The sequence below is a fragment of the Ammodytes marinus genome (assembly GCF_949987685.1).
Source record: "Ammodytes marinus genome assembly, chromosome: 15".
Classification (NCBI taxonomy): Eukaryota; Metazoa; Chordata; class Actinopteri; order Uranoscopiformes; family Ammodytidae; genus Ammodytes; species Ammodytes marinus.
In genome coordinates, this window is record NC_137219.1 from 21,588,920 (window position 1) to 21,602,506 (window position 13,587).

General features: G+C 41.8%; 1 protein-coding gene across 1 annotated transcript in view; it reads left to right on the forward strand.

Annotated features, from left to right (window-relative positions):
* Nucleotides 1-6,243, forward strand: part of sobpa (sine oculis binding protein homolog a) — a gene marked incomplete at its 5' end in the record, with an annotated part of 39,305 nt that extends 33,062 nt beyond the window's left edge. The window contains 2 exons of the mRNA XM_080042991.1: nucleotides 2,177-4,226; nucleotides 6,113-6,243. Coding sequence (XP_079899117.1) covers nucleotides 2,177-4,225 — 2,049 coding nt within the window. The 3' untranslated portion in view covers nucleotide 4,226; nucleotides 6,113-6,243. The remainder of the gene's footprint in view (nucleotides 1-2,176; nucleotides 4,227-6,112) is intronic.
* Between the last annotated feature and the right edge of the window lie 7,344 nt (nucleotides 6,244-13,587).

Below are 13,587 nucleotides of genomic sequence, written 5' to 3' on the forward strand. Positions count from 1 at the left end.
CTGCAGGACAGCATGCTTTGCATTCTTTTGAAATCCTGGCCAGTGCTATACAGTGCATCTGCCCAAACAGCCCATGAGAATCCATTGTCTCTCAGCTGCTGCCAGAGGGGATCCTGCCAACTAAACCAATGTTGCTATGCAGCAGCAAAAGGAGTTTATCCACCTTCCGGTTGCATCCCTCAACTTATTAACATTCAGCTGGGGGGCTTAAGGGTCCGTGTGATGGATGGATGTCGTTGAGGGGTCTGACAACTGATTAATGCCTTAATTATCTCCAGCGAGGACCTGCCACTCCTCCCAGAGCTGACAGAGTGAGCTGTGTGTGGCCCAACGAGTAACGTCGTGTTCGGGGCTCGCCCACTGCTATCTGCTCCACCAGGGTCACATTCATTTTCTTCCCAAAGAAAAATGCGCAGGTTTTGTGCTGAAAAGGTGTTTAACCGTGATGAAACAGTGCAGCACGGTGTTTTGGGATCCTTGCCACTGCACTGAGCAAGAAAGACAACTTTTTAATTGAGTCTTCACATGTTTGGATCCAGCTCTGGTTTGCTCTGTGCATACAGAAGTGATCCCACTTTAAAGCTAAACATACTGTTTAATGAGACATTTAGTTTGAAAACTAAATGCCAAAGTCTTATTATAAATAAAATACTTGGCTCCGACCACACTTTACAAATCACAATGTGACCCTAAAAAAGTGTTCTGAAGCTGATCTTGTAATTTGTACAACTACAATAACACAGAACTAAGATTAAGACTTGATTTGGTTTGAATTAAAAAACGTTTTCGACAGAATATCACAAGTGTGACGATTGTAAGTGCTAATAATTATTATGCTGTCTCTAGCCATCAACAATCAAAGCACGAACAAGGACAATTGCCACGGCTGAAGTTAATATATTTACAGAAGACACAAGTTATTTTGGAGAGGTGTTAATGTATCTTGTCCAGACCCTTATTACAGTTAGTATGTTGTGCAGGCACAACATTACCTGCACTCTAATGAGTATTGCCCTTCTCTGACAGAGTTTTTCCATTTGAAATTTTCAGTGGAGACAGAAGAATACTGGGTCGGTGTGCCCAATTTCATGCATTCTGGTCTTTTGAGGCTACTGCAAGTAGATACAGAGATTTTCCACTAACATTGTTGAATGTTGGCCTGAAATGGCAGCTTTATGGCTGTAGAACAAAACTGGTTTTACAATATAGTGTATTTATAGTGTCCTCTTTGAGACAATATGCATCTGTATTACTTTACATTACGGCGTGCATACATGTCACTACTTTGGAAATATCCCATAATACCTGAATCAGATCCCTTTTTTAAAGAAATGTGACGGAAGGTCTTGCTCTCTGATTTTGATTGAGCAGATTATTTAGTCAGTTAAAAATATTCACTCAATTGAGCTATGGCAACATTCACCTGAATGCCTTAAGATCATTTAAAGTAAATCATTAAACCAGTCAAAATGTCTTCTCGGAGCATTATATCTGGGGTGAAAGCTGAAACTTGCAGCAGCCATTTCCGGGGTAATTCAGTATCGATCAGTTATTAAGGATGAACATTATACAGTGTGTCTCTAGCATTTTAACTGACCTAACTATACTGTCTGTCTCCTAGTTGGAACACTCTTCAAAACTAAGTGTTGAAGGCCATTTGAGTGAAATAAGCTTTTTGTGTTGTTGTGCATAGGGCATCAGTCTCCAAGGGATCTGTGGCATCAGTCTCCAAGGGATCTGTGGTTAAATGAGGCTGAGAGTGTCTTTATTGCCAACAGAAGGTGTTAATGGGCATCCCTTGTTAGAAGAGACAGTTTAAGACAAAGTCACTTCAGTAGCACTTTCATAGCAGCAGAATGCCATCAAGTGTACTTAACCTTTCAGTAGGGAATACACATACATTTAGACAAGGGAACAAACCTACATTACATACCGATATTGGAAATTATTAATTTAAAGTTGTATAGTCTGATAGATCTGTAGAAACAGCATCAGTTTCCTTAACATATATATTTTTTAATGTGTTTAAATCCAGATGGTTTGGAGGATGAGGTTCCGTACAAAGGGTACTTCAGATGAGATTATGTCGTATTTCATCAAAAACAAATTAGAAATATTTTGTATGCAGGGTGACAGGTGCTGACGCAGTGTGTACTGTGTGTGCTTTTTCTTACAGGTGTGTGACTGGTGCAAACATATTCGCCACACTAAGGAGTATCTGGATTTTGGTGCTGGCGAGCGGAGGCTGCAGTTCTGCAGTGCCAAATGCCTGAACCAATATAAGATGGACATTTTCTACAAAGAGACCCAGGCCGCGCTGCCCAGAGGACTGTGTAATCCAGGACACGGGGCCGGTGGCGGGGAGGGCAAGCTGGAGTGTGGTGGTGGGGTACAGCTGCTCACTCCTGAATCTTGGGGAACGCCGTTGACAGACCTCCGGCGCAAAGCTCCCTCACCAGGGGGGCCTTCAACCAACCCTGCTTTGGCACCTTCTTCTTCTTCTTCTGCCACCTCACCCTCAGACTCTGCTGCTGTCTGCTCCCCGACGTCCTCCTCCTCAGCAAAGATCCCCACACCCAGACCCCACGAGAGCCCCACACTTCCCCCTATGCCTGTTCCAAATTTTCACCCACATGTCGGGGTTCCCTCTGGTAGCCCTCCCATGATCATGACGCCGCGGGGACCCATGCCCTTGCCCCTGTTCATGGAACATCAAATGATGCAGCACATGCGTCCACCATTTTTCCGCCCATCTGGCCATCCAGGGCCCAATAGCCCCATGTCGAATCCTATCATCCCTGGTATTGGTCCACCACCTCCCCCAAGGACCATTGGTTCAGCGTCAAGCCCCATGCACAGGCCCATGCTGTCTCCACATGTCCACTCGTCCAATCCAAACCCTGGCATGATGCCCCCTCACCCTGGTTACCCCATGCCCCCTTTCCCCCCAGTTAACATGATGCCTAATGGACGCATTCCTATGCCCCCAATGATGAACTATGGCATGCCATCCTTGGCCCCATTGGTACCACCACCAACACTCTTGGTCCCTTACCCTGTTATTGTACCCCTCCCAGTCCCAATCCCCATTCCAATCCCATTTCCCTTCAATCCCAAAACTGCCAGCGACCCGCCGGAGAGCAGTGGCTCTGCACGTGGTGCTTCGGACCTCTCTGAAGCTTTTGCTTCTTGGCTCCAGTCTCAATGTTCCTCTGGAGGTTCCAGAGCAGAGCAGAAAGTAGAGCCAGCTGGTGCAGAGCGACTATCTCCTGTACGCTCAGAGAGAAGCAGGACAGCGTTGGTGGACTTGACTGTGAAGGCAGAGGACAATTCAGGCAACCTTTTTCTATCCAATGGCCCTGGAATGATGGATGGGGTAATTGATCTAACTGTGGGCCAAAGGTCATGCACACCACAGGTAATTCAGAGGATGCTACCTGGGGTCCAGGTCAAAGTGGAGGCAGATATTGATTCAAGATCTCCACCAGCAGCTGGGCTTGGGAGGGAAGGGAAGGGCAGTTGTGATGGTGAGGGAGGGGTCCTTTCTCAGGGACCCCTCAGTGCTACAGAACTGGAAGGGCTCACACACCCAAACACACTGGAATCGTCAGGCCCTCCCTCCAGCAACAACAGCCTTTCTTGCATTGCTGATCATCCAGTGAGCCAGCTAGATCCATGTATCTCCAATTTTACACCACCACCCTTATCCAGCACAGCACGGACCCAGCCCCAACCCCTGTCGCAGCTCCAAGCTAGCCCTGCTGCCCCATGTAATGTCATAGTGAATGGTACTGGATGGCATTCGCTTCTCACTCCTGCCTTTGAGTCTTGCCTTGACCAAAGAGGAGACAACGTTGCAGGAGAAAGAGAGGCAGATGAGCAGCCAGCCAATGGTGAGCTTGAGCATGAGGCACTGAAAGAGAACAATTGCTCAGTGGGAGACTGGGAGCCAGGGAGGCGGGGCCCAGCACAAGACGAGATGGTGGACACAGTGGAGGGTAAGACGGACCTCGACTTCAACTTGGAGGAGGGTGAGCACGCCTATGCTATCCCACTGCTGTCTTCCGGAGGCTGTGTGGTCATCCAGCCTGTGCCAAAGCCTGGCGCTGACAAGACAGCCATCCTGTCCTGCTCCATCAGTGCCCCTTTATCAGCAGCGGGGAGCCCAGAACTGGAGCCGCCACTAAAGAGGAGGTGTCTGCGCATCCGCAATCAGAACAAATGAGGTGGGTTCGCCCCGGTGTGCACTCTGTATTTAAAGCTCCCATATTATACACTTTTCGGTACTATTATACACCATATTATATGGTCTTAGTGGTCCCTAATACGTTTTTCTTTAATTGTTTGCTGAAAAAAACTTTCAGATAATTTATTGTACTATGCTGATGTTCAGCTAATCTCACAATGGCCTATTTTTTAAAAAGAGCTGCAGCTCCCCTCGTAAATATACAATCTTTGAGCTCCCCCCGCCCCCTGTCCGGAAGCGAAGCCAGATACGCCTCGCCCTCTGTCTGTCGGGGCCGTGGACCAATAAGAAATAGGGGTGTGGGCTGCACAGTGGAAGCTTCTGGCTTTCCAGTTTGTGAGGTCAGAAACGAGGAGAATTCTGACTGGAGTATATTGGGGGGGAGGGGTGGGGGTTTCAGAAAGGGGGAGAGTGAGAAAAGGAGAGATTGTTATTTTTTTAAATATTTTGGCAGTCTCTAGGCACACCGTGGACCCATGGATATGTTAGAACAAATTTAAAAAGTGCATTTAGCATAATATGTGACCTTTAAGTAAAAATGTACACACATTTATTCAGTGACATTTTGTATGTCACAGTAGGTTACCCATGCAGCCGCTTTAGTTCTTTTATGTCTCTCAGCATGAACCTCATGAAAAGATCTCCTTAAAGGTGGAGCCAGCGATTCTGGTGAATGCTTGATGTGAGAATCACTTTTTGTCAGAATCGGTGATTATCTTCCCACAGTTCGCAACCTGTCCATACTGTGTGCGCTGTAGTCTTAATGCCAAGCATAGGCACTGTAAACGGGTAGCGTATACAAACAAAGGGTAAAGGGAACCCACCGTAGCTAGCTACACACCAGTTTAGAGAGCTTACCTAGGCTGTGTATTAACATTGGATTTTTTTTCAGCGCACACAACTTACAAGATAATAGGATTTGTTGTTTGTTTGCCTGCTTTATTACTTATAATTTCAATACATTTCATGCTGGAGCATGTGTTAGGCCAACAAGTTGATTTTCTCAACTTCTCTTAGCACATTGCTCCTGTTTTACAGAAAGATTGCATGTTGCTTTACTTCGACAAGCAGCGTTACATCTATGAGCTTCAGAGTGGAGATGGGAAGTCTTTCATTTTACAGGATTTATTCAGCACATTAATACCACATTTAATGATGCACTCCTCAAGTTGTTAATTAAATGAAATCGTATCCAAGAGCAATTGAAGGCCATTTCAAGTTGTGGTAACACAAGGCGAGCGCTCTGAATTAGAGTAATTAATAACGACAAAAGATGGAAATCAAGCCCCATGCACCGTTAGTACTGCAAAGAAGCAGCTGCAATGAATCTCTGCAGTGATGGAGAAAATGTACCGTAACCTTCAGTTACTTAAAGATGCGCAGCTGTTGATTATAGAATGCAGTATCTAACATTTACCACTTGCCTGCAATAATTCAGATTGCATTTATTATGAAATATCTAAAACAGAATTTAAAATGACATGCCACCAGATAAGCAAACGCTAAATATTTTATTCTTCTTTTGCCCCAAAATTGTCCTCAAGCAGATACAGATTGCATGTGGGAGTTTATTTTCTCTGAGAGGCTGTCAGAGAAAAGAAACTCTCGCAATGCTAAACATTTAACCCTTTTTCTTCAATTTCATCCTCAGTGTTTTAAATGCTGGAACCATTTTGGTGTGATTCTCGTATGTGCCCTGTTGCTCTTAAACTGAACCAGCTACTTTCCTTTCTACATTAACCTTAAAATTAAATTTGGGGCTGACTGCATGAAAGTATGCATCGACTAACGAAAAGAAAAACTACCTTGGGGTGGACTGTCTTCTCCGGTGACTCAATCTAATTCTCCTCCCACTCTGTTTCACAGATGGACGCACTGAGGACCGCGGTGCCATCAACGACACTCACTTGTCCACCCCCCCATCTCCAAATCCCCCCACACGCCCCTTTCCCAATCTCACCACAGTGCACGTGCACACACACACAAACATTTTCCACGTCCTCACTCATCGTCCAGTCTACCAGCACCACAAATCGCCTTCAACGACGGATGAGAGTCCAACCAAACATGTTGATGTGTATCATAGTAGAGCGGACAGGACTCCTTTTAGTCCGTTTGACAGAGACCTGATGGAGCTGTCGTCAGGATCACTTGACCGTTGAACTCACAGACAGCATATCCCTGCAACAGGAGGACTTCACCCCGCTGCTTCACTCCTTATTTAGGGACTATCAGCCTGACACTCGCCCTTATCCTATTATACCTTATCCACCCTCTCCTATCAAAGCAAGTGCTCTCTGTATTGTCTTTAGCTTTGGAATGCACTATAGTGTCTGGTATTCAAAGCTGTTGCTGGGACATTAGTGAAGGAGCCCCCGAAAGAGAGATATTTCAATCCCTCAAAGAAATGTGCCCCCAAGTTTCGGTCCAACCTAGAGTAACCCAACAGGTACAAACTCTCTGCTCCAGTAGGTGTTATTCTTTTCCCAATAACTTGTCCCTAAAATAAAAGGTGATGTCCCAAAGTTTAGATTGTAGTACCACAGAGGTGGCAGAAATGTTGCTCTAACTTCTGAGCCTTTTATTGCACACAACCAGCAACGATTTGCTCCAACCTGACACAAAGTGTTCTGGGTGGTTTTTGATGGGTGGTAGCTGAAAAGAAGCACAACAAGCGTTAACAAATGAAGTGAATGCAATAGGACTGAAGATGATTTAAAGTGACATTTCAATCAGAGGCTACAAAAACAGTCCTTGGACGTAAAATCCCCAAATGTGTTGAGAATTTTTCCTAAAAAAACAAAGATACTATTTTAACCTTCACCAGCAAGTAATGCAATCTTTGCCATTTTTTCCTGTGGCTGAATGAAACTGAATTGAAATATATATTGTAATAAGGATGAGACAGAGTTGTCAAGATAATCATTCCTGCGATTGACAGTTTTAGACACCCGAGGGAACCCCTTCTGTGTGCTTAAACAATACGCCATGCTAGGCATAGTAATAGGGCCCCCTGCTGTCTCAGAACTCTTCAAGGTTCACTGCACCTCCAAAAGAACTGTGATGGCATGGCAATGTAGCGATTCCACCAAACTGCAAAAGGGTACGTGCTACTGCAGGCCAGTTCTTGATCTTCTCTATAATACATTACCAGTGAATGTTCTTGTAATGGGTTAGTTTGAGACTGACTGCACTAAGTTTAGAGGGGGCAGAGGGAAGCTAGCTCTCTCATAAATAATTATTTTGGGACCTGGAGGAAAAATGCTGAAGTAACAGCACATATTTCTACAACAAACACACCGAAGACAAACTCATTTTGAAAATCATTTGACAAATATTTATATTCTTGCTCTTGTTTTTCCACCCGTCTTGCCAAGTTGTTTAGTGGTTTGCCAATTCATTTAAAAGAAAATGTAAAGCCAATGTTGTCCTTGATTCAATGTCACGCTGTTGGCCAGTTTAAGTAGCTAAATGCAACACAACTGTCACCCATCCAGTTTGATCTGATCCAGTTACACCGCAGCTTAAGCCTGTGAGCTGGGACTCCTTCAGACAAAGCCAGCATTCAGTTTACGCTCCCTCGGAGGCACACTGTACCAGTGTGGATTTATCATATGCCAGAGGCCTCTGCTGTGTTGAAACAAAACATGTCACCTAGTTCTCAGTGGAAATGGGATTTCAAACTGAAGGTTTGACCAGATAATTTATAGTTGCCAAAATAACAAGCACTTATTTTTTTTAAATTGAAAGGAAGATACAGGATAACTCAAGTGGATGTCAAACACAGTGTTACACCATTGTCTCTCTTTGTGGTTTACTCAATCCATAAAAGCCTGTGATATGTCACACTGTGTGTTCGGTGAAATACAACTCTCTGCATTAAGAAGATAATGCGGGACTTGAGTGATCCTCTCTAGTGAGTTACATCAGATGTGTACATTGCTTTGCTGTCCCATCCTATCTCACTGTTTTTCCTGCAGCCTTTGTTTTAATTCATTCTGTCATGGTGAGACATTGTGTGATTTATTCTGTGTCCAAAGGAGACCTAGCATTTACACAAACACATATTCACATGTCACGAAGATACCCACAGTCACTATATTTACGTCACACATTGCACATAGTACATTTAACATGTGTGTGTGTTTGTGCGATGCAGGGGCAAGCAGAGAGCCCAGTTGAAATTAAGAGTGTTGACTCAGAGTAAGCAGTGAGTGTGCAACTCTATCTGTTGCCTGTTAGTCAGGCATTTAGGCTTAGCTATAACCCGCTTGCCAAGTTCCAGCTTTGGTGTCACTTTAAGCATTTCCTTGCCATCGCTTCATTTCTCTCCAAGCAAAGGCATTGCTCTTGCTTTCTGCTGAATTGCATTTGTCAATAACTAGAGATATTCCTTTTCCCTAATTCTTTCAAAAATAGCTATGAGTACTGAAAGTGCAGTTTATAGGATACCCGAAGAATAGAAATTGAGCTTTTGCACCCCTACTTCAAAATTTAGATTTTCCTGTTGAGCCTGTTGTTGTCAGTTGTTTCATCCAGAATATTGCCAGTGAAAGAACCTAGAAACTGGACATTGTATTATCTACAGTTGGCCACCTTTAATTAAAGGTCACATATGATGCTAATGTTCAGGTTCAAAATTGTAATTTAGGTTTCTACTAGAAACTGTTTTCATTGTGTAGTGTCCAAAAAAACATTTATATTTCTCACAGTGCCATTGCTGGATCTGTGATTTTGAGCCTCTTTCTGAAACATCCCGTTTTCCCAGCGTCGTAAGGGAAGAGATATCAGACTGGTTTTCAGAAAAGGTGGAGGTGGAGTAAAAAAGAGAGGCTTGTTTTTCTTATACTTTGGGATTCTCACACCAGGAACACATTTCAATGTTTGAAAAAGTGCATTTTGATTAATGGGTGACCTTTAAACTGATTCTGATTCTGTTAACCCATTTATATTTTCTGTAAATTGTCTTATCAAACTTACAAATTGCCTACTAAGTGTATGTGTGTGTTAGGTGGTACGGTGCCCCCAGGTTGCAGTCACATACAGGAAGACATGACCACAGGATGCTTAACGGTAGCTACAACCATGTACAAGACGGAGCCACTGATACAGCTCTGTCCTTTGTCTGAGACAGGACACGTGATAGTTTCCTATTTGGTAGTGTATGGGCCGGCGCCATTCGGTCAAACAACGATGGAAGACATGTCATGTTTGTTGTCTGCTAGGTGAGCAGAACAAAGCATTTACTTTAGCATACACGGCACCGGGCTAACAGGCTACTAGCATTTTCCAAAAGCAGGAATCCTGACCTTGTGAAGTATAAGAAAGTTGTCACTGTTGTTATTGTTATAAGCTATGACATGTAGACTGATAGATGTTTGTGCTGTAAGCAGAGGAGATAGCTGTGGAGATGGATGGTGGCTATGTGGGCAGATTGCCATAAATTGTACCAAGCACATTGATGTTAATCAGAGTGAAGCCTTTCCTATCTGCCCCCCCTTGAGGACAAGACACAAACGTTGTGCACAAAACAGTTAGAGCTAATGGCTGGATTTCAATTGGAGGAATAGTTTTATGAGAAGCTCCAGTTAGCTTAGCATTAAGACTGTACCTGGACTGGTCTGGACTAAGCTAAACTAAGCTAACCATCGGCTGGCTGTAGCTTAATATGTGTAGCCATATCCCAAATTTTCGATTATTTTTCTTTTACATTTTTCTCCCTAGAGGTCAAATGCTTATTGTTTCGGTGACCTTCCCCTGACCTTTATACTTGTGTCAATATCAGGCCAAACTTACAATTTTAGTCTGACTGCTGGCAGATCCCCCGTAATTTCTCTACATCACTATCCTCAGACATTTGATACTGAACTTGAAAAGGTTTAAGCGGGCTTAATTTTTGAAGAGGTACAAAGTAAATGGTTTGTTATGTCTGCTTTTACTCCTGCTTGACACACACACACATACACACACACACACACACACACACACACACACACACACACACACACACAGACACACACACACACACACACAGACAAAATAGCATGCATGTTATGTCTGGTCCTAATTTGCACCATGTTGCGTTGGCGTTGCAAACGGTATACATACTATCCATATCTTAAACTGATATGGAAGATACGAGAGCGTAAAAATCCTGGACCGCCGAATTGGTCGTTTGTGATGGCAAACAGACTTGTGACAAATCTCCAGCATTCCTTTTTTGATGATGGACTACAGGCCTGGTCAACAGTCTGAAATATGCAATGACAACCTACTCCAACCCTGATATAGAGACGAGTGGTCCGCAGACAAAATAAAACATGACATGACTTTGTGTTACTTTTCAAAATCAACAGAGAAGTTGCCTTAACTCTTGCTTGTATAATCTCTACAGTTAAGACAATGATGCTCATTTGTAAAGAAGACTCCCTCCTTCTTTGTACAAAACGAAATGTACCAGAAACAAAAACTTTGTTATCTTGCTAGTGTCAATGTATAGATGATCAGCTTTTTTTCCCCTGTAACTTGTGTGTGGACCGTCACATTTTTGCTAAGAAGAAGAAAAACCTTCCTTACCACTCCCTTGTTCCTAAACATCCAATCTGTTCAACGTTTTAACTTGTGGTAGACTGTCAATCTTTTTTCTGTACATTTTTATAGTATTATTTATTGTTGACAAGTTTTGCATTTGCAGATAAATAAATAAGTGAAGGTGGTTTTGACCGGAGCATTCTATTCCAATGTAAATGCCTGGTGAAACAGTGAAAAAAATAAGCTTTTTTAATTATTAAAGCGGAAAAAAACGATGATATGAGGATGATGATCTTCTGTCTTTTTATTATGACGTTGTAACATGTACATAACATGTGGCCAAAGTTGCTTTGGGAAAATGATCTCTCTTTTTTTTGTGTTGTAACAGTATTTGTTTTATCCAGTGAATTGCTGATGAAGACGAATAAATAAGAGGTGCGCACAAACTCTTGTTTCAGACGGGTCGTATCTATATCTTCTCATTCTGCGCACATGTATGGGAAAACCTGCACACACGTAAAGCTCATAAAACAAAGGATTAGCTTTATGAGAGATGATGAGAGATTGTCATAAAACTGTACAAAATGCCATCTTTCTTTGAGCGATTATCTATTGGGAGATTTTTGACTTGATTCATTGCATCAAACAATTTACAGCATCCCAGAGGGAACCAATCAATGGAGACCTGTGAACACCACAGTTAATAACTCGCCTGTGAGTTTCCCAGGTGATGCATTGTCTTTTAATGTTACAACTTTCAATATAAGCACAGAGAAAGAAAATCTGAAAATAGTTGTCCAACTGTAACTCTTAATTTCTTATAGAAAACGTACACACTGGTCCATATGTGTTAACTGTATATGAACTACACCATTACATAAACTGTGAGCAAGATGTGAACCATCCAGTGTGAATGAAAATATTTAACTTACAGTTGAAGATGCAAACAAAGTCTGGCCCCTAAAAGACAAAAATTAGATAGCACCTGTAGCTATCAAATACAGTTAAAGTTTGTCAATAACAAATGCACACGTGATTACATGTTTAAACACAGTTTGGAATATTCACTCATTCATAGTTACACTCTGGTTATATTTACATATTGATGAAAAAAGAAAAACCAGCACAAATTATTTAGCTCGGTAATGACTTTTCTTTTGTAGATTATAAACAAACCCATGGAGTTAGTTAGTTAGGTGAACTATTTCATGGACTATAATAATAAATGTCACTCTCACTCAAGTACAGGATGATATTGTAACAGTTCGGGACCTACAGAAATGTTTTCATCACATTTTGTGGGAATCTGCCATTCAGGTCAGAAAATTGTGTATGTAGTGGTCTCTAGCTCCATCTTATGGCTAGTGGGAGTATTGGCCTCACTCCTCAGCAGGGAGGAAACGGTTTTGAAAAGGGCTTAAATTTCCTCATGGGGGAGATATAAACAAGAAGTGGAAACAATTTAATGAACACACATACACAATGTATCAATGAGCCATTTGTTTGTTGAGACTGTCAGTCACAGACTGTTGAGTTGATTCAGCTCTTGATATTTGACCAGCCTGTATGCATATGTGGAAGGGAAAGAATATATATATATATATATATATATATATATATATGAAAGATTTGTTGAGTATTATTGGACTGCACAATACTGTTAAGTCGCCTGTATATGATGGTGCATTGACCCAAATATAAAGTAATAAACTAGGTATATATCATAATTCATTATCTTTTTATTGATTTATTGACAACATTACAAGTTACTGTGTCTATAAAAACTACAAGCTACATGCCAGACCTTCTCTGGGATGGAACAATGTAATGTCCTGGACCTATTATTATATTCATTGTCCCTGGTGTTTTCAAAGTCACATTGTAATTCAGGAAAATAACCATATTAAAAAATGAATAAAAGTAAATAATGTTTAAAATAATATCTCTATTGGGGACGAATCATTAATGTTATAAATTACAACGTATTGTTTCTAAATATGATGTTACTGTTAACTATTGTTACAATACCCCTACTATGAAAAGTAAAAATGTATTTTGTGACAGTATGCAGTATTCATTAAACATGTAGGCCTATAAAGGATCACAATCAATGTAAATAAATCTGAAACTAAGCCATCAAACCCATACATTTAAGCCTGAGTTAACCCGACACATTTACTAGACTGATACTAACACGTAAACAAATGGAGTGACAAAGATTGTTTGTTAATGTGAAAAATAATGAGAGCTTTCAGCGGTCAACAGGGGAGCGCTTTGTTTCTGTCTCTCACCTCTGATTGCTTCTTTGGGAAAAAAAAAATCAAAGGCTCTGTGAACTAGGTGCACATTCAATTCATTAAACCTGCTTGACACCACGCTGTGATGTCAAATACAAGTCTAACCTCTTCTTACCCACACAAAATTACACTTCACCTCATATTACTTCACTCTCCACCACACATGATGAGTTAATCAGTAGTAGCATTATGTATTCTGTTGTTATGAGTCCAGATCAAATACGGCTCATTAAAGGTGCACTATGCAATGTCAGGGCAGGGGGAATTGTCTACATTTCCGGAGCCTGCAGTAAGATAACAAAACACATTTGCACTATCTGATTCTTAGTTTTGAATACTTCTATCATCATAAATCATGCTTGTTAACCATGTTACCACATATAAGACTAGAATATGTTTGTTTCCAAACCTGTGGGCCCTGCTGCCGTTAACAAGAGTAAAACAGTAACTTTTAAGGTAGCTTTCTAACTTCTTACTTTCCTGAGTGGAAAGTTTGTTTATTCAGTTATGAGA